The sequence below is a fragment of the Marmota marmota genome, unplaced genomic scaffold, assembly GCF_001458135.2.
Source record: "Marmota marmota marmota unplaced genomic scaffold, marMar, whole genome shotgun sequence".
In the NCBI taxonomy this organism is placed as follows: Eukaryota; Metazoa; Chordata; class Mammalia; order Rodentia; family Sciuridae; genus Marmota; species Marmota marmota.
The window spans coordinates 1,027,391-1,051,545 of record NW_026000138.1 but is presented as its reverse complement, the minus strand read 5'-3'; the positions used below and the strand labels follow the sequence as shown (position 1 = coordinate 1,051,545).

Sequence of the window (24,155 nt, the reverse complement as noted above, 5' to 3'; positions counted from 1 at the left end):
TCTCAAGCCTAACACAGGCCGGTCTTTTCTTCGTGTGTTTAGCGTCTGGGCTGAGGTCCTCTGAGTTAAAATTTTAGTTCTTTCTGAAATGTTATTGGTAGGTTCTGAAATGTTGTTATTGGCAAGTGAGAGCAAATTATGCCTGTATACTAATCATGTATAATTCAGGCTTCTAATTCTCCTCAGAGTCTAGCCGATTGCTTTATTATAAAAGCCTCTTTGGGGCAGGGGTTGTAGCTCAGTGGTAGAGCGCCTGCCTAGCGTATGTGGGGCACTGGGTTCGATCCTCAACACCACATAAAAAATAATAAAAGTATCGTGTCCATCTACAACTAAAAATATTAAAAAAAAAAAATCCTTTTATTTCTTAATGTTTTATAGTATGTATGTTCGACTGTTTCTCTGCATCCATGACCTAAGTGGACAGGAGATTCCCGTTATCTGGCTTGACCATGTGTATCTGGCAGCTTGGGAGGTGGTGGGGTGTGTCAGAGTTGCTCTTAGAAAGCCAGCACCGTAGGGAGGGGTGTCTTCCAAGTAAAAATGTCTATGCTAAGAATGTGTATGGAATGAAGTGATTTTAACACAGGAACCTTTTTTTTTTTTAACTTACACATGTTATTTTAAGGAACACAGAAATGTTGTTTCACAATCTTCCACTAATATATATATTTTTTTATTGTAGGGTAGAATTTCAGAACAAATTCTACGTTGGTGCAGGCACCAAATTTGTTCCTTTCTCATTCAGTCTACTTTCATCGAAGTTCAGTGATGGTGACAACGTGGCATGATCATATTGCTATAACCAATGAGCTTTCAGATTTATGGAGAATATCGTGTTATAGAATTTCACATATGTCAAATTTATGATAGGAAAAATTCTGTCTTCATTGATTGCCTTATGACGTAGCCAAATAATTCTGTAAGATATACCTCTTCCTCATATGTTAAATATTTTGTAATGTTTATCAATTTCAGACACATAATTTTTTTTTGGTTTTTATTATGAGCAAGTGTAAGTTCATGCCAAATGTTATGTTAAAGTTATTTTTTAAAATACAGGATCGGGGGAGAGAAGCCAATTTTGGATGGCTAATTGAAAATGGTCTTAGATACTTGATTCCTTTTAAACCTTATTAAAAAATACAGAGCTTATTCTGTCACCTGAAGTTGTCAGATAATATTTTCCAATAGTTGAAGTTAAAACATAGTTTTATAAATAATTTAATGATGGATAATCAAAAGATTCACCTTATTCTGCTTGATCAAAAATATGCAAACATTTTTTATTGTTTGCTATCTGGAATTAACAGTAGAGGATCATTTCTACTATTTCATCTTGTTTTAATAATTGGGGAAATGGGATAAAATAACACACGACAAATGGTTATCCCATTTGTATATTTTTAAAAGACTCTTGTTATCCATCCTTACAGGAAACCAATTATGGTAATTGTATGTTTGGGAAGATCAACTAAATATTGAGCCTTAAACCCACTGTGGCTGTGGAGGACAGCATGTGGGTACAGTTTGAGCTCAGTGACCAGCCTGGCTGATGTTACTGAACCAGAGGAGTTTGTACCAAGTGAAAGAGTTAAAAGTAATAGTTGTATATTTTTATAGAAAAAGATAAATTAAGATATTTTACCATGAAGAGATTGCACTTATCCTTGAGAATAGTATAAATTTTTACTTTCAGACTAATTCTTAAATAAAGTTCTGATAAGGGTAAAGGTAAACTTTCAAACACTATTTAGATCAGTTGTAAACCAATTATTAAGCCATTAATTTATAGTCTTGAATTGAAATTCATGTATTCACTTAACATTTAATTTTGCCTGAATTCAAGTCATTCCTGTTGAACATTTTGATCTATTCCATATCCTTGTAAATATGCTGATTTTTCATATTTTACCTCAATTGATTTTAGATAATTATTTTGAAAAAGAAATCTGACATATTTTCACATTCTTAAAACTGAATGACACATTAAGAGGCTTGTTTGTCCTGGTATTCCTCTAGCCTGTTCAGGGTAGAGGGTGTGGCCCTTTCATTACAAGCCAGGATTAGGGGAGCACTGAATTTAAGCGGATCTTTCAGGTAATTTCATGGCCTGTTTGCTGAGAGTCATGAACTGAACATCATGTGACATAGCCATGACTCTAAGTTTAAACCTTTAAAAAATTATAGTAAAGACTCTATGCATCTGCTTGATAAGTGTTACCCAAAGCCAGCTTGTCCTTCATATGGTAATTATCAAGTATAAAACAGTGCTAATGAGACTCCTGAACATGACCCTGCTCTTCAGTTGTTTCTCTGGAAAGTGTAATGTTGGGCACTTGTTTTGGGTGAAACTGAAACCCTAACAGTGCTGTTCCATTGCTTTTCCCTTGGAGCTGCGTTCCCTTGTACCTTGTCCTTTAACCGTTTGTTACTGTACCCCAAGGATCTGTGGTAATGACCGAGGTAACTAATTCATCCCAAGACTTCAGGGCACTGTCAGCCAGGGACGAAGTATCTTCTGGAATTTTTACTACCCCAGCTAGTAACTGTCATGGGGCCACTTTTTAATTCCAATGAGTACCTCTTTTCAGGGTATGGGATGAAGAGTGGAGAATCGCTTTTCAAAGATAGTCTATGTAGTACTTTTTATATAGAATGTAATTATATATATAAAAACAAATTAATAACCTAACTTTTGTGAAAGAACTCTTTGGAAATATAGTTAACAATGGTGAAATTTAGATACCGGGAGAACTTTTATTTCTTTATAAGTTGCTTGGTTTCCATGTCATGTTACCAGAATGGCTGCTGTTTGTTCTGTTTAAAAAAGCTGTGCTAGAATTGTGAGTATATTTTTACAAGATATTTTATTCCCTTGATGCAAATTATCCAGAGGAAAAATGGTCAGTTGTCTGATTGATGCTAAATATGTTTTATCTTTCTGGAGAAAAATGTCACAACAGCCACATCATTCCACTTCCATTCAGATGTTTACTGCAGTGTGTTGACAAGAGTCCTAAATAAAAAACCCAAGGGACTTCTTTAGTAAAACAATATGATTTCATCCTGAATGGTGGGAAGTGCTCATGGTCACTTAAGGAGTGCGAAGGAGGTTGAACCCTGTGGATTTTCCATCTTCGAGAGGACTCTGAAAAGACCTATCTGATGTCCTCATTGCTGGAGTGCGTATTTTTTTTTTCCAGACAAGGTCTCACTTATGTTGTCCAGGCTGGCCTCAAACTTGTGATCTACTGCCTCAGTCTCCCATGTAGCTGGGATTATAGGTGCATTCCTCTGTGCTGGACTTGGGATGGTTATTTTACAAGATTCTGGCCTCAGTGGTCAATCTGCCATAGCTTAATAAGGCATAGACTCTGGGTAGCATAGGTAACCGTTGTTGATCAGTTAAGTAGTCAGACTTTTTAAGAGTTTGACCCATTTTGGAAAACAAAACCAAAAAAATAACTCCAACAGCAGTTCTGCAGTCTGCTTTTAAAAACAATAAATTCCTGTATTAAAGTTTTAAAGGCATGTTTGCTTGTATACCACATGGTGTATCTCTAGGGAGGATATTAAGAAATCTTATTTAGATGCTAGCATAAGGCAGTTTGGTGTAGTAGTTTTTCTAGTCAGACCATTGAGGCTGAGCTTTGGTTTAGAATTTTAGGAAATCCTTGAACATTCCACCTGTTCCTTGATGGAAAAATCAACAAGAAGGCTAGGTTCCTGCGGTCAGCCCTGTGATGCAGGGGCTTAGCTCCCTGCCAGGGGAAATGACAATGAACAAGTTAGTATTTTGCTCCACAAATGCATGAAAGGGCAAATCTGCATCTTCCGATCAGTATTGAACTAACTTTTGCTAATGACAAATAAATACATATATATTTTTAAGATGTAAGTGCCTTGCTTTACTATGCCCTAGTTGGCTGCAAAGCCAAAGAGCTCTGCCCCTTTTCCCTAACCGTAAATGCCCAAATGAACCTGGCGGGTTTGGGGGCTCTGCGCCGTGTATTTTTACCTTTGGTGCCAGAGGTCCACCGTGGGAGTGGCCTAGAGTTGAGCCCTGCCACCTCCGAGATGTCCCCTTTGCTCGCCTGACACGTTTCTTGCCTCAGCTTTCTTACCTACAAAACAGGCATTCGACTTGCAGGTGCCCTGCCACCCGGACTGTCCAAGCTCGGCCAGGTGCACCAAGGGGCTGGCGCACCGTCGCAGCGCGGGCCGGGCCGGGCGCTGGGGGTGGGGCCGTGCGGCCCTCGCGCCGGCCGTTGCCGGGCGCCCGTTGCTAGGGGAGCCGTTGCCACGGACGCCCGTCTGGCTTCTGACTCGGTCTGTCTTGCTGGGCTCCGGGTGCACCGCACAGCACCATGGACGACCTGCGGGTGCTGTGGATGCGCGACCTTGTGTACTCGGCCTTCAGCATCACTGACCCCCAGCTCTTCGAGGAGCTGCTGAACCGCGACGATGGCGAGGCCGAGGACGTCATCCTGCACTTCCTCAACCAGATGAGCGACGAGGAGGGCGCCGCCACGCTCTTCTTCTACCGCACCGCGGTGCCGGAGGAGGTGGAGGTGGAGATCGGTGAGCCGCCCTCCTGCGCAGCGCGTCACACCGGCGCCTGCGCACGGCGACCCGGACGGGGACCGCCGCCCCCGCCCGCGCGGGTTTACAGCCCGCTGGGAAAGGCGGAGCTGGCGTGAAAAGCCGCAAGGAGCCCTTATTTAGCCCTTGCTGTGTACCGGCATAGCTCCAAACGCTCCTATCAACTCATTAATCCTATCGGGTGGGGGTCCTGCCATCCCTGCCCCTCGCTCGACAGATGGGAGGACTGGCACTGAGAGGGCTAAGCACCTCGCCCGCAGGCACAGAGCTGGCGAAGAGCTGCTGTCCAGTAGGAGGTTGTGGACAGGCGGGAGGGCCTGAGGGCATCCTGACCCCGTCTCACTAGGGTGAGACGAGCTCCCCTTTCTACTTCTCCATGAACCTGAAGTGCTAAGAAGTAATGCTTCCAAATCGGGATTTAAAAATGACACTAATGGTTCAGTGTTCAGGTCGAAACAGTGATCCAGAACCTCCATGGCAGTCGACCACCCATCCCATTGCTGGTCCAGCCCACTCTGAGATAGGTCCAGGGACACCAGGGAGCAGGGAGGCTGGTGCAGAGTTAGATGGGGTACAGGACAGAGTGCCGGGGACACTCGGCAGGACCGCAGAACACAGTTGTGAGCCTGAGTGATCCGCCTCCTGTGCTAGTCATCTCCACAGGACTTCCTGATCCCACACAAGTCCTCTTACAGGTGCAGTTCCAGGCAGAACTACTTTTTTATTTGTATTATTTTTTTAAAATAAAGGCACCGACCATTCATTTATTTTAAATATTCATTCTTTGTTTGCACAAAATAATACATGTATTTATTATGGAGAAATCCAAAACCACAACTAAACAACAATAACAAGTTGCTTGTAGCACTCGGAGAGATGACCACTTGATAATATTTTGGCATCTAAAAACGTCCAGTCTTTTTTTCCTCCAAGGCAGAATTTTGCAACCGACTACTTTGTTTTACCTGGTTTCCAATTTAGATTCTTATTATCTCCAAGTGAAACCATAGCTACAAGGACACGCTTCACAGGAGGAACTATTAAACATATACTTCAATGTCAGGGAACTTAATACTTCAAAAAATATACACCAAGACCTTGAAAAATGAGTGTGACATTGGCTTCTTGCAACCGGAGAGGGTTAATGGTAGAACGGCTGTTTTCTGCCGTGTCTTCTACAGCATGTTTAGACCTGCTGACTCCTGGCTGGAGGTGCCGTCCTCTGTGGAAGGGGCTTTGAGTCTCACTTCACAGGGTACCCGTTGTTAATTTCTGGCCCCTCCAAAGGGCACTCAGAAATCCTCTCAGCTGTGACCTGTTTCTGGATCCCTCTGCCCCCTGTCCTCCCTGCTAGATATGGTGAGAATGTGAGAATACTGTCCCTGGCGACTCTCAAGGCTGCTGATCCTCTGAGGTTCCAGAGTTGCCTCATGTGTTGGTTTCTGGCCAGAGGTGGGAGAGGGACCTCTTCTCAAACGCAGTGGCCATATTGCTCTTTACCCTCTGCATATTAAGCCTTTTTCACAAGGAGACTTGAACCATTTTATTGGATCCTTTCCGGGGGTGTCTGGTGTGTCCAGAGGACTTTGCAGCAGGACCAGTATGCAAAACCCCTTCCTTTTTCTCTCTCATCCTGCATCTCTCTGGTCAGAGCTTTGCTCTGCTCCCAGTTAAAAATGACACGAATGGAAACAGATGGATTCGGGGAGGGCAGAGGGTGGGGGAGAGTGTCAGCAGCTGTACTGCACATACCAGTTAGCAACCTGCTCACCTTTAAAAACAGCCACACCAGTATCACCAGAATCCTGGTCTCAAAAATTCACACAGCAGAAGTGTAGAAAGTGAAACCAAGCTTCCTGTTCCCTAAGCCCCACCCTGCATCTGCTCTTGCAGGGGCCATTAGAGTTATAGATTTGAAGGACATTTCATTATCCATTCCCTGATTAGAGGACATTGGGTTTTACAGAGTGTTCCATTCCACCCAGAATGCAGCAGCAACACCCCCCTCTGCATGCCTTGAGTATTTTTGCAGCATAGATTTCCAAGAATGGAATTGCATTTGCAATTTGGATGGGTCCTGCCAAACCACCCTGCACAGAGGCCTTGCCCGTCCCACCCCAGCTTCCGTGGACATGGTTCCCATCTCCTAACAGTCTCATTGACACTGGGTTGTGTCAATTTAATCTTTTTTCTCTGCAATAGGTGAAAAGCAGATTCATTTCCTGGGTTCTAGTGACCTTTTTTTTTTTTTCTTTCTTTCTTGGTACCGGGAATTGAACCCAGGGGCACTTAACCACTGAGACACATCCCCAGCCCCTTTTTGTATTTTATTAGACAGGGTCTTGCTAAGTTGCTGGGGCTGCCTCAGCCTCCCAAGCCTCTGGGGTTACAGGTGTTCACCACTGTGCCCAGCTCTTGTGACCATTTTTAAGCATACAGTTCAGTGTTGCTAAAAATGTTCATAATATTGTACAACCATGAGCCTCTTCTATGTTTTGTGTTTCTTTGGGGCTGGTGGTAACTCTGACATTCTCAAGTAAAAAATAACCAAGTAAAAAAATCCCTCATCTCTTGGCAGAGTTAGCACAAACTTTCCTCCCTGAACCCCAATCTAGCCCCAGTTGCAGGACTTTTTTTTGCTGCACTGAAATGTGCACAAGGCTCCTGGTGGGCACATCCCAGTCCCTCCACTCCACAGAGGGCAAAGGTGTCAGGAGTTTCATGCAGTAAAAAAATATGTTTTGTATTTCCTTTTCCATGTCTGTGGCTTTAAAGACAACCAGATGCCTGCCCTGTCCGAAGATGAGGAGGAGGAAGAACAGAGTGGGTCCGTGGATAGAGGGCCAGGTGCGGTGCTGGGCAGGGAGGGGGCCTTGGCTGTTGAAAACAGTAGAAATGCATCCTGCTCAGTTCCGCAGGCCGAAGTTAAAAATCAAGGTGTGGGCAGGGCCGGGCTCCCCCTTGGGCCCTGGGCGAGGTCTGTCTCTGCTCCTGGGACCTCCTCCTGGTGTGCCTGGCTCCCCCTTCTTACACAGGCACTACTAGGTGCTGGATTCAGCCCTCCCCCCGGCCCTCGGCTTAACTTATCCATCGGCAAGACCCTCTTTCCAAATAAGATCAGGCTCTGTGGACAGGAGTTTTGGAGGACAGTGTTCAACCCAGCACGGCTCAGACTTAAAAGCACCATTCTCACACTGGCAGTGTCTCTGTCAGCATCACGAAGGGCACAGGGGAGGTGTCCCCTCGTGCAAACGACAGCAGCCCGCCCTTTCAGAGAATCTGCGCTGTGGCCGGGTGGGGGCAGGGGCAGCAGGACATTCTATACCCCCGGCAGGCTTCCGGAGGTTTCTGCTGCAGTGACATTGTGACTTGAGCAACACACTCTGACCCAGTTCTCTATAGCTGTGGTTATTGACTGGGACGGATTTTTGTCCCCTAGGGGACGTGGGGCAATGTCAGGAGTGTGGTGTAGTGAGTGGGTGCTCCCGGCCTCTGGCGGGTAGAGGCCAGAGATGCTACCTTACCCCCTAAAACGCACGGGACAGCGGCACAACTAAGCCTGCCCGCGCCCGGGGAGGGGGAGGGAAGGCTGAGAACCCGGATGCAGGCCACGTAGCTGGGGCGGGGCTGTCAATCACCTTTGCTTGCCCTAGGAAAGCGGGCACCCCAGGTCTGAAGCGCCACTTCACCGCCACTCTGCCGCCCGGGCGTGGGAAGACAGAGGACTGAGAGGACTTTGGCCCTCTCTGGTGTCTCCTTTAGTCATCTTGACTTTTTCAGGAGAATTTATTGTTAAAATGTGATCTCCTCCAAAGACAAGGAGGGGGCCTCGCTCAGAAACCCGGGGCCTTAATAACACGCGTGCGGCAAGGTGGGCTTCCCCAGGATCAGGGCCCGCGGCCAGGGGCCGTAGCAGAGTCTTCAGTCCTAGTGGACCCGGGGCCGGGGCTGCTGAGGAGGCGAAGCCCATTTCCGTCTGTGAATCACCAGCATTTCCCAGTCAGCATTTAAATTTATCTCCCCCTTTATTTTTATTGTGGTAAAATATCTAGAACCTGAAACATCATTTTAGCTTTTTCTAAGATGTATTGAGTATCTGTGTGTGTGTGTGTGTGTGTGTGTGTATATATATATATATAAAATTATTATTATTTTAAGTACTGGGAATTGAACCAGGGACGCTCTACCATTGAGCCACAATCCCAGCCCTTAAAGAATTTTTTTTTTTTTTTAATTTTGAGATACAGTCTAAAATGCTGAGGCTGGCTTCAAACTTGTGATCCTCCTGCCTCAGCCTCCTGAGTCCCTGAGATTACAGGTGTGAGTCAATGTATTTTTGATTGTAGGTCATTCCTAGTGCCCTGATAAGGTTGGTGTTGCTGTCTTATAGACAGTTTCCTCTGCCAGCCTGTGTAGTGCATGCTGGGCACTGGACTATGCTATCATCTGAGGCTCCAGAATCTGGCCAGTAGAGGTTAGGGTTCCATTTTACGGACCAGGATTCAGAGAGCTGACTCCAAAGCCACACTGGCCCTGCCCCGGGCCTTTCACAGAGGGATCAGGGTTCTCAAGGGAATCTCTCCTACTCTGCAAGGTCCTGCCTTGTTGGAAACTCTCAGAACTGAGACTCCCAGGTTTCTGAGCTGACCTTGGTCACTGTGGACCCAGGAGAGTGGTCTTCTTTTTATTTAGACTACTTTCTTTTCACTCCCCTCCCCATTGAGTTTTAGTCTCATTATGAGAAAAAGGCATACCCACTGACCTGTTGGCTAAAGTTCTCTTAAATATAAACCTCAGGGAATCACACCTTGGACCCTGTAGTTGGGACATGCATGTGCATGCACATATTGATTTCTGATGAAGTACACCTCTCCTCAGTTGTTATGTAAGTCGAACTTGTAAGAGGATTCATTGGTTAAAAAAAACACACACATTGGGGCTAAGATTGTAGCTTAGTGGTAGCACTCTTGCCTAGCATGTGGGAGGCACTGGATTCAATTCTCAGTACTGCATATAAATAAGTAAATAAAATAAAGATCCATCAACAACTAATAAAAATATAAAAAAAACCACATAGGGTTGTGGCTCAATGGTAGAGCACTTGCCTAGCATGTGTGAGGCGCTGGGTTCCATCCTCAGCACCACATAAAGATAAATAAATAAAATAAAGGTCCAACAACGTCTAAAAAAATATTTAAAACACACACACACACACGTGTGGCTTTTTGATAACATGTCCACTGAAAGAAATCTGCTGTGAACAAAAACGCCGGCTGGTCTTGTGGCAGGAAGCCTAGTTTTCTGACTAATTGATCTCATGTGTTGGATTGTATTTTGCAGTTAAGAATTTGCTGATGAGTGGCGAGTCCTTGGCTACTCCTATCGGCACAGAGGATGAAGATTTGGAAAATGTCCCCACCAAAGTATGCATGGCTCCTGTTCTAGTGGTGGGGCAGTGAGGTGGGAGTGCCCTGGGACCCAGATTGTAGGCTGGGGTTAAAGAGTCCCCGAGACCCCGCTTAGACTCAGTGGCTAGAAGGACTCACAGTGACTGGTAAAGCTGTTTTACTCATAGTTATGGCTCATCACAGAGAAGGGGTGGCCCTAGAGTCGGCCAAGCAGAAGGGCACAGGCGGGTCCAGGAGAGGCCAGGCACCTGCTCCCAGCTGTCCTTGCCCTGTGGAGTCTGTGGACAGTGCTCATTTCTCACACCAGATGTCCTGAAGCCAATGGGCCCACCCGAACTCTGGTGCCCAGGATATCACTGGGGGTCAGTCACATAGCCACAGGGTGTCCATATGGCTGGCCTTGGTCACTCAGCCCCGGTCAGCCTCCAGCCCCACCCCCACTCCAGAGGCCAGACTGCAACATGTGGCCCAGGGCCTAGGCGGACAGCCACAGGCATCCACCACAAACCCCATGATGGCTGGACTTGCTGGCCTGGCCCTGGGCCCAGATCCACAGAGACCCTTCCACCAGGCAGGATGTTCCAGGGGCTCAGAGCTCATCTCCTGGGAGCCAGTCAGGGCCTGTCCTTCCTCAGAGGGACACTGTCTTTCCTCAGAGTGGGTAGGGTCTGGGCAGCACAGGCCTGGTAAGCGAGGCCTGCACGGCACAAGTCCCAAGGGTGGAGCTTAGTCTAGGACTGAGTGTTCAGCCTGACCTGCGCTTCCTCAGAGGGAAGTCCAGCCTGGCTGGTGCCGTGGACAGCCCAGCCAGCTCTGTCGGGACCCTTTTTAGGGCAGCAACCCCAGGTGTTCCTGCGATGGCTGGTTAGCAAAAGTGCCAGGCGCCTGCCAACTGTGTGGCCGGGCAGCACTCGGGCGGCCTGGGCAGGGGGTTCTGTGGTGGGCAGGTGGACCTCAGCCATGACAACTGTTGGTCCCCGGTTTCAGAGGATGGTGAAGCGCGTCGTGGAGAAAACCTATCTCCAGGTGCTCTGCACCCCGGTTCCCGAGGAGTTTCTGAACCAGACTGTGTTGTTTTTTCTCAGAAACACACAAGGTACGTTTCGTGTATGTATGCGCATGTATGTGTGTGTGTATGCCTGTGTGCACGTGTGTGCACGTGAGCACGTGTGTGTGTGTGCGCGCGGTGGTGCATGCACGTGCGTGAGGGTCTGTTTACACGTTACTCCTCTCTCTGTTCCTCCATGCTGGGGAAGGAACCTGGGGCCTCAGGCATGCTGGCCTCCCCAGCCCTCTTCTGACCTTTCACGAGAATGTCACTCTTTACTGGTACAGTTGAGTCTTGTGATCCATGGACTCCTCCTTGCAAGTTTGCCTTCACACTAAAATCTGTTGGTCACCCCAAAAGCAGCATGTGCAGGGCCTTCATGATGTCCCCCAAAAACGCCCTGTCCAGGCGAAGAACATTGGGCACACAGTGGCTGGCGAAGGGTGGACACTGCAGCCCTGGGGACAGAAGGTTATGTCCTGTGAGTCATCATCCTCAGCTAGCCTCGAGGAGAGGCCACTTTAGCTTCATGTTGTCCACTGTGGGGACCAGGCTTTGGTGGGCAAAGCAAATATTTGCCTAATAAAGCCTCATCAGAAGGGGGACAGTGACCACATATGCCCCGAAGCCACTTTGGCCAGGGACTGAGGAAGCATAGCTGGGCAGAGGGGAGGCGGGCAGAGCAGTGTCTCAGCCAGGTTGGCGCATGTGACAGATCCACCTGGGCCCCAGAATCTGCTTCAGCACAGAGAGAAGCAGCGTGTGTCGGAGTCGGTGACTAAAGCGTCCCTTGGGAAGCAGGAGGAGTTTCCTGAACACCTGGGGATGGTAGCTGCGGCTGCCCTCCCACCATCTGACCTCTGGCTCTGTTCTGTTTAGAGTCAATCCCTGAGGCCAGCGACATGAAGGAGGCGATGGAGATCATGCCTGAAACGCTGGAGTACGGCATCATCAACGCCCACGTCCTTCACCTCCTGAGGGGCATCATTTGCCAGGTGAGCCACTGGCATTTCTAAGACGAAGGCCCCATTGTGCCTCTGTTACCCCACAGATAGGCAGGGGCGGTCCCCTGTGGGAGGCGAGGGACACGTCCCCACACTCTCAGGGGACAGACGTGGAACACACACAATGGGAAGCACCGGATGGTGACAGCCACCGAGGTAGGGCGTCCTGGACCTGTGATGGAACAGGCCGTGTGGTGTGGGGGGGCAACCTTGGGAGCTGCTTTAAGCATCAGGAAGCTCACTGCAGCTGGGCACGGAGGTGCACGCCTGTAGTCCCAGCAACTTGGGAGGCTGAGGCAGGAGGATCAGGAGTTCAAAGCCAGCCTCAGCAATGTCGAGGCCCTAAGCACCTCAGCGAGACCCTGTCTCTAAATAAAATGTAAAAATAGGGCTGGGGACATGGCTCAGTGGTTGAGTGCCCTGAGTTCAATCCCTGGTATCAAACACACAAAAAGAGAAAGTTCACCGACAGGCCAGTTCCAGCGGAGAGGCGTTCTTGGGGAAGGCCGGGGAGGTGTTGGGGAGTTCTGGGGACGAGGTGGCTCTGACTTGAGACCTGGGCCAGGTGAAGGAGGCAGGCACGTGAGGGTCTGGTGTGGGAGCCTCCTGGGCAGAGGAAGCAACCAGCACCACGGTCACAGTCAGGACAGAAGGACGGCCATTGTGGCCACAGAGAGGGGAAGGAGGGGGATGGCACAGTTGGATTTGCAGTTTTCCCTGGCCACCGTGGGAACATATCAAGGGGCCAGGGCAAGAGTGTAAGGGACAGGAGGACTGCCCCCACCCCCAGAAGCCATGGGAGAGTCCAGGGGAAGGTGATGGCTGGGTGGGTTCCAGAGCTCCATCAGGAGAGAGAGGGAGATGCATCGAGGGCACATTAGGGACACAGTCAACCGACTTGGAGATGACAGGGAGCTGGAGTTGAAGGAAGAGGTATTGAGGATGACTGCGAGGATGTGCATGAGCAACCAGGGCCTGGCGGGGGTCACTGCGGAGATGGGGAGGGTGACAGATCTGGAGGGGAACCCCAGAATTCTCTCTTGCACACACTGCACTCGAGAGGCATCTCAGGCATATGAGTCGAGGTGTGAGCAGGTGTCCAAGTCAGAAGTTTCCTGGAGAACGCAGGGCAGCCATCTGGCCAATATGTGCTGAGCACCTACTGTATTCAGTGGTGGTGAACAGCTCAGACATGGCCTCTGCCTCATCGAGCATATGGTTGAGCAGGAAGATTCACATTAAATAAGATCAATGGGAAATATATGCTGTGCTAGACAGCAACAAGAGCTAGGGAGGAAAAAAATGAAGTAAGAAAAAAAAGGGGTTAGGGAACCAGGGGGACAGGAAGTTTGTAGGTGGTAAAGGGAGGTTTTGGCCATTTTGGATAGGGTGGCCTGGAAGACCTCACTGAGAAGGTTTGGACTAAGAGGATAGTTGGTACAAACATCCTGTTTTGCTAGGACTTTGTAGTAGCCTCCTGAAAGTTCTCCTTGCTCTGTCCTTGCCCTGTGTGCTGCGTTCCCCGCAAACCAACCAGAATGATCCTTTAAAATATAGGTGTTACTGGGCTGGGGCTGGGGCTCAGTGGCAGAGTGCTTGCCTGGCATGTGTGAGGCACCGGGTTTAATTCTCAGCACTGCATATAAATAAATGAATAAAATAAAGGTTCATCAACATCTAAAAAATATAAAAAAAAATACAGGCATTGTTGTCATGGAGACACATGAAGCCCAGGGACTAGAAGAAATAACCAAGGGAGGGGAACACAGGTGAAGGGATAGAGGGAGGAGGGACACCCAGAGGCGTGACCGGAAGCCTGGAGAAGGAGTGCTCCGCGCTGTGTGCGGCTGAAGTGAGGAGGGCTGGTGGGCTTGTCACTAGTGATTTCCACATGGATGGGTCCCACAGAGGATGGCCACAGAGGACTGGCCAGAATGGCCTCTCCACGTCCACCTTGCCCTGTGGATTGGGCCAGCCCGACTGCGTGGCTGTGTTTCCACCAGTGGATGCTTGCCTGTCTCCCGGTTTTCCTAGTGTGGATTTCGGGACGTCAAGACCCCTGGCCATCTTCTGAATCAAACTTCTCATTATCTAATAGATCAACATATGACACAATTAACTCCAACAGGTGGCAGGTTGAGTGGCCAACCAAGTGCGAGGTTCCTCTGCTTTCTGTCACGTTCCCTGATGTTTGTTGTATGCAATTCTTTTTTGAAAAATTACATAAGACATACACACTCATTATGAAAGCCCAAGCAAACCAGAGGTACAGAGATAAAGTGTGTCCCCAGGGCTTTGGCCACCAGGGATGACCGCTGCTGAGTCCACCCGGCCGGCCACGTACTGTGCATGGGTATCCTGGGGTCTGTTTGTCCAGTGCTCTTGTGTCCCGTCCACCACTCTGACTCTAGAGATGTGTGCGAAGGACATCGGGGCCTCCCGAGAGCCTCATGCTGGGCAAAGACAGGGCAACCATCATCCTCAACACGGTGACGATCGCACCAGGTTGAAGTGCAAACCCTTGAGTCCATATGATGTTAAAAATCCTGATGGATCACTTTTGGAGGTCCTCAGGGAACCAGGATACAATTTTAAAATAGGCACATAGAGAGAAGCCCAGCATTTACATGGCCTTCCTTACATGGCAGGCAGAGGAGGGAGGTCTCTGTAAGTGTTTCAGCTAGGAGAGAGAATTTTAGATTATTAGAGTATGAATTTTAATACATATTATTGTGTACTATACTGCAATACTAGTTTGTAATCTAATATGAATATTTTAAATTTTAGAATATTTAGAATGTAAATCTATTCCAGTGGATTAATGGACCTGGGCTTTGAGCATCAATGGGTTGGAGGGGACCATTTATTTGTCTCCTAACAGAAAAGACACCCATAGTCTAGGTGCAGGTGTTCTTGCATTTGTGGGGCTGGGGTGGGGGAACGGAGGTTCTCACGCATGCTGGTCAAACACTGAGCCACTGAGTGCTTGGGGATGAAGCTTCTGATCAAGGCCACAGACCCAGCTGCCAACATGCAGGAAATGACACAGAGGGGCCTGCTCACATGCCCCACTGAGCATGCAGTCAGCTTAATGGGCTGGAAGCTTCAGGTCAAGCATTCTGGATGCTTCCATATATCCTCAGAAATGTTTGTAAATTTAAAAAGGGGAAACTAAAAACCAAAACCCAAACCCAACCAACCAGCCAACCACACCAAGCCACATGCAATTGGCATGTTGCTTTTTACGGTGTGGGTGGATGGTTTTGTCACTATATTCCAAGGACTTCATAAGTGCCCATGAAACTTTGCAAAGACCCAGTTCTGGGTCCCCTCACTCCGTTTCCTTGGCCCACACTGGCATGGTGCTGAGGGGGTGCATTGGCAGTGTCCCCTGGGCTCCGTCTCTGACTTCTGCTTCCTGGTGGCTGCTGAACAAACAGGACTGTTTTCTGGGTGGCCATATCAGGCTGGTGACAGTTCTTACCCTTGGATCATCTTAAGTGTCGGGCAGTTTCTCCCTCCTTGGGGCTGCGCTCTGGGTTTGGATCCTTTCCTCTTGGCCTATTTGTACTGAAATAGAGCGGAGCCTTTGAGGCCAGGGTCCACACGAGGCCTGAGTTTTTGGAAATGGCGCCCGGTGACCTGTTCACAAACTTGGCTTCTCAGGTGTTTTTGCCAGCATTGTCCTTCAACCAGCACAAGACGGACATGACCCTGGGAGTCCCATCTGCGAAGCCGTCTGATTCTTTCTTATACGACATAGACCTGCCCGGGGAGCCGGTAGAGTACCACAGCGTCCAGCTCATACGGGATGAATTCTTAATGAACCTTCAGAAATTTGCAAACAGCATTCAGAGAACAATGCAGCAGCTGGAAGGTAGGTTGAGTTTCCTGCTCTTTTGCGGAGAAGGATGGAGCTGTTCTGTTCTCATTGACGATGACTGTGGCTTACACGCACACGCTGTGCAGACACCAAGCCCGTCGCCATGAGATGCAGAAAGGAAGGACCCGATCCTTGTCCTTAGGGATCTCTGAGTCCAGAACAAGGAGCTTCAGAAAAATATTAAGAACTTTTGGGTTTAGCAAGGGGAGTAGCAGGGGCCACCTGAGGAAGTGGTGCTTCACCTCATCTGAAGGTGGCACTTGGCGACCACTGCTGCACTGAGTGGCTCTGCACTCCATTGGAGGGGGCAGGTGGTCCCCAAGAGTGCCTTGGCCTGGGTCAGCCAGGGCAGGGGAGGTGGTGACGTGTGTGGGGAGGACAGAGTTGGGAGGCTGGGAGGCTGCCTTAGTGAGGTCTCTCTCTGTGGCTGTAGTTTTAGGGTCCAACCATGAATAGATAACAGAATGTTTACCAGCAGGGCTAGGAAGGAGGCGAGCGACCTGGCAGTGGGCAATGAGGGAGAAACGGCCCGAAGTTAGACATAATGCACACAGCATGTGGGAGTTCGCAGGTTGGGAAGGCCTGTAAAGGGGGTGGTTATTCTCAGGAAATAAACTCTTTTCTTCCTTTAAAGTAAAATTTAACATCCCCACCCCATGGGAATTTCTCCTGCTGGAAACGGAAAAAGGAGAGACCCTTGTGGAGAGATCCAGACTTTTAAAAATTTCTATAGTGGCGGGGATTGAACCCCAGGTGCCACCACCTGCACGGCCGTTAGAAGCTGGTGAGGGGCAAGGGGGGATTAGAAAAGGCAAACAGATGCACGCAGAGGAAAAACTGAGAGCAGGTGGGACGCCATTCCCCGACAGAGACTGGTGGCCCAGAGCCAGCTCAGACGTGTATCACGTAGGTGTGATGATAAAAAGGGTTTTCCATGGGAAAGTTTCTTCAGAGCATGCAGACAGTTATAATTATCAACTTACGCTCCTGATTCTCTACCCCTGGCAGTGGTGTCTGAACTCAGGGTTAAGATTGATAGTCTTGTGCCATGCACAGAACCTCCTTTAAGCAGGGTGTCACCATGGCAACTGGGCAGTCTTGACCTGCACCTTTGCACAGGAAGTCCCCCAGCGCAGGTGCAGCTCCTGCTGGAGGAGTCAAAGACTGTGATTCAAGTCACCGCTCCAGGACACCCAGGGACACTTTACCACTGAGCCACATCCCTAGCCCTTTTTAGTTTTTATTTTGAGTCAGGGTCTCACTAAGTTGTTGAGGCTGGCCTTAGTTTATGATCCTCCTGCCTCAGCCTCCTGCCTCTCTGGGATTCCAGGAGTGTGCCACCACTCCTAGCTCTGCTGTTTCTTTTTAATTGTAGACATTATGTATAATTTCTTGCCATTTGTTCCCTCATTCCATACTGCTAGTTTACTGTCTTCCTTCTGTTATAGTTGCATTCCTTTTTATTATTGATTGGTAAACAGCATGTACATTATTACAGCTATAGGAATGTTGTATACTGTAGAACAGAGTAGCATATTTTGATAGTTTTACTTCTCTTGTACACCTTTTCTATTCCCATTTACCTTGCTTTTCTTAAAATGTTGTACAAAGGCCTCTTTGTTTTTACAAAATTCCCTGCATGTGAGAGGGCCCTCTTTTCACTGAATGTATTCCTTTCCAGGGTCTTGATGTAATGTGGGCTCCTTGCTATCTCAGCATGTTTCATAGCTGTCTTTTTGATATTGCTTCTAGAATCCTAGGCCTTTTTTCTTAGTTGGGTTTTGCTGTCTCAGTGTACAGGAGTACATCCTTAAGTAGTGATTGTACCTTTTTCATAGCATTCTCTTCTTGTTTGAAGGATGCCATATTATCTTAAATCTCTGAGACAAATAGTTGGGATTAATTTTTTTCTTCTTTTCTTCACCTTATCTCCATTTTCTTTTCGTTTCTCTTTTCTTCTTTTTCTTTTGAGTACTTGGGATTGAACCCAGGGCATTTTTACCATGAACCATCTCCAGCCCTTTTCATTTTACTTTGAGACTGGGTCTCACTAAGTTGCCCAGGCTGGCCTCCAACTTTTAATCCTCTTGCTTCAGCCTCCCAAGTTTCTGGGATTACAGGCATGTGCTCCATCTCAATTTCCTGTGAGGTCATTTTTTCTGGTTTATCTTTGTACTATTATAGGGGTTTTCTTAAATATCTACTGCACTCTTATTTTATGACCCATTTTTAAAAACTGAATTCATTAAATTGTAAATTCAGAAATATCTTTGATAGCTAAGTCATTCTGCTTGAACTTAACCCCTGGAACAGGCATCTAAAGTGTTTTAATTAACATTCTAATAAAGGAAAATGAGATAGAGACAGATTTGGAACAGAGCTAAGATGTTAGACCATGTACTGCTATATGGAGAGAAGAACCAGCTGACTAACTCAATGTTATTGTTTGGAACCAATTTTCCTAAACTAGACTAAACACTTTCATTTTTCTAGGTGAGATCAAGTTGGAAATGCCAAGCATCAGTTTAGAGGGCGAGGTGTCTAACCTGGCGGCTGATCCAGACACCGTGGAAACCTTGGAGCAGTGTGTGATAAACTGGTTGAATCAGATATCTGCAGCTGTCGAGGGCCAGCTGAAGAAGACACCCCAGGTGATTGGCAGGGCTTTCAAAGATCCTTGATAACAAGTGAGGCTTTCTGCCCCAAGAAGGAGCCGGAAGTCTGGGATCTGCGTGAGTTTGCCTATTTTTTTTTTTTTTACTGTTTTGTAACTTCCTTAAAAGGTCAAGTATGCCTAGAATGTGTGAGAAGACCCTGGGCTCCATCCCTAACACTGTCCAAAACAAAACAAAACAAAACAAAAAAAATATATACACACACACACACACACACACACACACACACTAATAATAAATAAAAGATCAAAGCAAACACACCCAAGATATCATTCCTGGACTTTTTGTTGTTAGTGAGCTACCTCGTAATTCCTAGACTGGAAAGATAATTCTGTGTAGCAGCCAGTATTATTTGGGCTGCCCAAAACAGGAACCCCAACTCAACTGAGAATCTCTTGGTTCCAACCTCCATCCTGGGGGTGAGGCTTCTCCATAGTGCAGCTTTCAGCCGTGTCTGGCAGATGGCGTTGCCCAGAGGAAGCCTCTGCCTGGCATTCCCACCTGGAGTCCTGAGATTCTGATTGGACCATCCTAGCTCCTGAGCCCGCCCCTGAGACCCTGCATGGGGTCTGCCTGTGCTGAGCAGTTGGGATGAGAGGATGGACACTGGAGAAGCTGATAAACACCCTGGGTTAACAATGAGAGTGTGTGTTGATGTCCCTGTCTCCTCGCAGGGTAATGGCCCTCTGGCCGAAATTGAGTTCTGGCGGGAAAGAAACGCCACCTTAAGTGCCCTCTATGAGCAGACAAAGCTTCCGACAGTCAGAAAAGTCTTGGATGTGATCAGGGAGTCGGACTCCCTGCTGGTGGCCAACCTGCAGCCAGTCTTGGCGGAGCTGTTCAAGTACCACATCGAGGCCTCAGACAACGTGCGCTTTCTCTCCACTGTGGAGCGTCACTTCAAGGTCCGACCTGTGCTGTGCCTCACCCAGTCGGCTCTGGGAGGAGGTTGTCACATGTAAAATTCCTTATGGAACATGAACTTCCAAGGGGATGTCCATAGGCGTTAAATCCAAATGGCGCTGGGTGCCCAGCTGTGGTCTGTGAACTGAAACCCGTGTCTGTCAATCACTAACTCCGACTTTCTTTCTTTCTTTCTTTTTAAAGAGAGAGAGAATTTTAATATTTATTTTTTAGGTTTTTGTTTTTTTTTTCCCCCCCAGCAGACAAAACATCTTTGTTTATATGTGGTGCTGAGGATCGGACCCGGGCCGCACGCATTCCAGGCGAGCGCGCTACCGCTTGAGCCACAACCCCTGCTAACTTTCTTAACAGCCACTGGGCTGTCTCCCTGTGCTGTGGCCTGGCAGTCCTGGGAGACCTCTGCTGGGGGTTCATCTTGGCCCCTGAGGCAGGCAGGATGGCCTCTCTGCCTCCTCTCTGCCTCTCTGCCTCCTTGTCTGGGTCTGGGTGCCCCTTGGCTTCTCTCTCTTTGCTTACGCTTACGCTTCAGGGGAATAGAGTGTCCACGCCTCTCCGTGGTGCCCAGCTTCCAAGGGGCAGGGAGCAGGCCCCCTGAGCATTCTGCAGCCCGTATTCCACATGCAGAGCCTGCCCAGGTCCAGGGGTAGAGAGGAGTGCATGCCCCCTGGATGGAGCAGGCCGAGGGCAGGCAGGGCAGGACTGAGGGGCCACCCTGCTGTCTCTGGAAAAAACAGCACGTGGCACGAGATGGACGTGCCCCATGCTTACTGTGCGTGTGTCTACCCATCCGGGATTCTGCGCCTGCAGAGTCAGCTGACTGTGGGTGGAAGGTGTCTGGGGAAAAGCTGCATCTGTTCTGAACGTGGGCAGGCTTTTTCCTTGTCATTATTCCTGGAACAACACACACACACACACACACACACACACACACACAGAGCAACTGTTCACAGCATTTCCACATGTTAGGCATTGCCTGGGATCTGGAGGAGACTTCAGCCCTCGGGAGGAGGTGAGCAGGGATGTGCATACGCCAAGCCGTGTGTGAAGGGACTTGAGCAGCCACAGGTTTAGGGGAAGGATGATTACGTGCACGCTTCCTTACACTTCTGAAATCTGCTTTATTTACTTCATTCACGACCCTCATTGAGCTTTCTGCATCAGAGCGCGTCCAGTTTGCATTAGGAGAGGGACGCTTCTTGCACACACAGCCTCTGGAGCCAACAGGCTCATCTTGCACCCTTCTCTCTCTCCCGCACGTCCCCTTGACAGAACATCACACACGGGGCCAGCTTCCAGGTGGTGCTGGACACCATCCCCTCCATGATGAGCGCCCTGCGTATGGTGTGGATCATCTCCCGGCACTACAACAAGGACGAGAGGATGATCCCGCTCATGGAGCGCGTGGCCTGGGAAATCGCCGACAGGGTGTGCCGGGTGGTCAACCTTCGCACCCTGTTCAAGTAAGAGGTGGCCCTGCGGCGTTGTGCTGGGAACTTAGAGGGCCTCTTGGGGCTGCAGCTCCTGGTGTATCCACTGGACTGCATGACGGTGGTCAAGGTCATGTCGGAATATTTGCATTTCTATTCCCCAGAGAAATCTGGGAACTTGGAGCAGTCACAGCTGACCCAGATGCCCTTGGCCTGGGGCAGTACGTGGCCTTTTGGGTCAGACTTCTTTCACTTAGCAGTACGCTCTCAAGGCTCATCTGGGCTGCAGATATGTCAGTGCTTCACGCCTTTTTATGGATCATAAAAATACATACATACATACATACATACATACACATACACACATATCATTCACTTGATGGAATATTCTATATGACTGCACATGTCATATAATTATATTTTGATATTTAATTATATAATCTTATCTATACATAAACTTTTTGTCTTGCTGGGGCTTTCTTCCCTGGTTCTACCTGGAGAGACTGAGGCAGAGGGTCCTGGACCCCAGCCCCCTCAGGTGGGCAGCCTTTAGGATGTTGAGGGATGACGGAGGATGTTGAAGGAAATGGAGACGATTTTTCCTTTTCTTTCATTATTTTTGGTGCTGGGGATGGAGCCCAGGGGCTCGTGTGTGCCAAGCCCACGCTCTGGCACTGACCACACTGCCAGGCCCCCTTGTTTTACTTTCTTTCCTTTTTTTTTTGTACCAGGGATTGACCCAGGGGCACTTAAGCATTGGGCCACATCCAAAGTCCCCCCCACCACCAGCTTTTAATATCTATTTTTTTTAATATTTATTTTTTTAGTTGTAGTTGGACACAATACCTTTATTCCATTCATTTATTTTTACGTGGTGCTGAGGATCGAACCCAGGGCTGCACGCATGCTAGGTGAGCGCTCTACCGCTAAGCCACAATCCCAGCCCTAATATCTATTTTTTACTTTGAGACAGGGTCTTGCTGAGTTACTTGGGGCCCAAGTTGCTGAGTCTGGCTTTGAACTTGTGATCCTCCTGCTTCAGCCTCCTGAGCTCCTGGGATTATAGGCGTGTGCCACCACATCTAGCCCTTATTTTGCTTTCTTAAAGAAAGATCTGTGTGGATAAAATAGGTCCCCAAATTGTGGCAGTGCCATCTTAGTCTGGCATTGCAGACCCCACTACTGACCGCTGTCCTGGCAACGGAGGCTCCCTATTCCTCTGCTATCCCAGGCAGACCCGCTGGGCAGTGTGGCACAGTGGCTGTGGCTGTGAGGCCGGCTGGGCCCTGACGGGGGTTCCCTCCCCACCCTGGGGAACTTCAGCGCGGCTGGAGGGAGGGGGGCGGGGGTAGAGGGCAGCACTTCAGGTCACAGCGGGGACTCTGGGAGTCCTGGGCTCTCTGCGGGAGACGCCTGGCCCTGGGATGCAGGCGGTGCCTGTTCCTTTGCCTGGACTTCTTCCCTGTGGTACTTGGAGAGGCTGCGGCAGCGGGTCAGGGGCCTCAGAGCTGGCCTAGACCCCTTACGGGCCCCCTTGTTCCCTCGCTCTACAGGGAGAACCGAACGAGCGCCCAACACAAAACCCTGGATGCCAAGAACACCCTCAAGATGTGGAAGAAGGCCTACTTTGACACCCGCGCCAAGATCGAGGCCTCCGGCAGAGAGACCCGGTGGGAGTTTGACCGGAAGCGGCTATTTGAGAGGACGGATTACATGGCCTCCATCTGCCAGGACCTCTATGACGTTTTGCAGGTGTGTGGGGGTGATGTGAGAACCAAACGTGACCAGAGAACCCGCTGGAGGGAAAGCAGTTTATTCTTCCGGCAGTGTGTAGAAGCTGGGGGTCTGAAAGGCCTGAGAGGAGAACACATAGAAAGTTCTAGAAGGTGCCACAAGGTGCCATTGCATGCTGGTGGTCTTCGGTGACGTCCCTCTGTCCTTGCACTTTGTTCTCCCTCAGTCCCCTCGGCTGCTCGTTTTCTGCAGGGTCCTCCCCTCTCCTCTCTTAATGCTGGAGCTCCTGGGCTGCCCTCTTCTCTGTCTTGATGCCTCATCCTCCGGCCTGCTGCTGCGACTGCCTTTGCCTGCCGGGGATGGGGTCTACCTGTCCATGGGAGCTGTTGGGGGGATGGAGGGAGTGCTTAGTGTCTGATGGGTGAGTGGGCACAGGGAAGGCCTGCCGACCCTCATCGTAAACATGTAGGGAGAGCGCCCCGCAGGCAGGCATGGTGCAGGAGTGAGAAAACACCAGGGTGGGCCCCACCATGGCAGTGGCCAGGGCAGAACGGAAGCGCGAGGCCTCTTGTTCAAAAAGCAGGAAATAAGGGGCCGGGGCTGGGCTCAGGGGCAGAGCGCTCGCCTAGCATGTGCGAGGCCCTGGGTTGGATTCTCAGCACTGCATGTAAACAGGTGAACTTTTAAAAAAGCAGAACGTAAGGCCTTAAAAAGAATGAAGATGTCAGGAAGCTTTTTTTCTTCCCGTGCCTCTATCCTGGCCATGGATTTGAAGTTTGCCAAGATAGTAGGAGGGTCAAAAAAATAAATAAATTAAAATAAAAAAACAGAGTGAAGGGCCAGTGCAGTGGTGCACACCTGTAATCCCAGCGGCTAGGGAGGCTGAGACAGGAGGATCTCAAGTACAAAGCCAGCCTCAGCAACAGCGAGGGGCTAAGCAACTCAGTGAGACCCTGTCTCTAAATAAACTACAGAATAGGGCTGGGGATGGGGCTCAGTGGTGGAGTGCCCCTGAGTTCAATCCCTGGTACAAAAAAAAAAAAAAAAAGTGAAGACAGACCAGGCTTTGATGCTGCTGGCATCTCAGTGGTTCAAGAGCAGCTTCAAAGGCAGCCCCCGGCAGCTCCTATTGGTGTGTTGCAGACCTGTTCTGTTGCTCTGGGACAGTGGCAGCTCTCCATGTAGCCAGCTCGCAGCTTTGGTCTCATTAGGGGAGAGTCACACCTCTTCCCAAGACCCTGTCCCTCGGGCTCACTGAGGAGCTGGGAGGTAACAGGAACTCAGGATCATCCTGCCTTTGCCTTATGGATATCATTGTCCCTCTTGCTGGAGCAGGAGGCAGCAGGAGCAGGGAAGGCGGTGGCAGGGTGCCTTGGCCTCGAGCATTTCTTTGCCTCCTTCCTGCATCTGAAGCAAGCTCTGTTTTTTTTTTTTTTTTGGGGGGGGG

General features: G+C 49.1%; 2 protein-coding genes across 7 annotated transcripts in view; both read left to right on the top strand.

The window, feature by feature from the left end:
* The window catches only part of Atp6v0a2 (ATPase H+ transporting V0 subunit a2), a 29,464-nt gene extending 25,570 nt beyond the window's left edge, over positions 1 to 3,894 (top strand). For all 3 annotated transcript variants that reach the window (XM_048785495.1, XM_048785494.1, XM_015502371.2), the window contains one exon: positions 686 to 3,894. In XM_048785495.1, coding sequence (XP_048641452.1) covers positions 686 to 791 — 106 coding nt within the window. In that variant the 3' untranslated portion in view covers positions 792 to 3,894. The remainder of the gene's footprint in view (positions 1 to 685) is intronic.
* A 335-nt stretch (positions 3,895 to 4,229) lies between these two features.
* The window catches only part of Dnah10 (dynein axonemal heavy chain 10), a 115,512-nt gene continuing 95,586 nt past the window's right edge, over positions 4,230 to 24,155 (top strand). For all 4 annotated transcript variants that reach the window (XM_048785492.1, XM_048785491.1, XM_048785490.1 and 1 more), the window contains exons 1-10: positions 4,230 to 4,584; positions 7,381 to 7,452; positions 9,946 to 10,028; positions 11,001 to 11,109; positions 11,941 to 12,056; positions 15,732 to 15,942; positions 18,442 to 18,599; positions 19,298 to 19,528; positions 20,817 to 21,007; positions 22,528 to 22,726. In XM_048785492.1, coding sequence (XP_048641449.1) covers positions 4,371 to 4,584; positions 7,381 to 7,452; positions 9,946 to 10,028; positions 11,001 to 11,109; positions 11,941 to 12,056; positions 15,732 to 15,942; positions 18,442 to 18,599; positions 19,298 to 19,528; positions 20,817 to 21,007; positions 22,528 to 22,726 — 1,584 coding nt within the window. In that variant the 5' untranslated portion in view covers positions 4,230 to 4,370. The remainder of the gene's footprint in view (positions 4,585 to 7,380; positions 7,453 to 9,945; positions 10,029 to 11,000; positions 11,110 to 11,940; positions 12,057 to 15,731; positions 15,943 to 18,441; positions 18,600 to 19,297; positions 19,529 to 20,816; positions 21,008 to 22,527; positions 22,727 to 24,155) is intronic.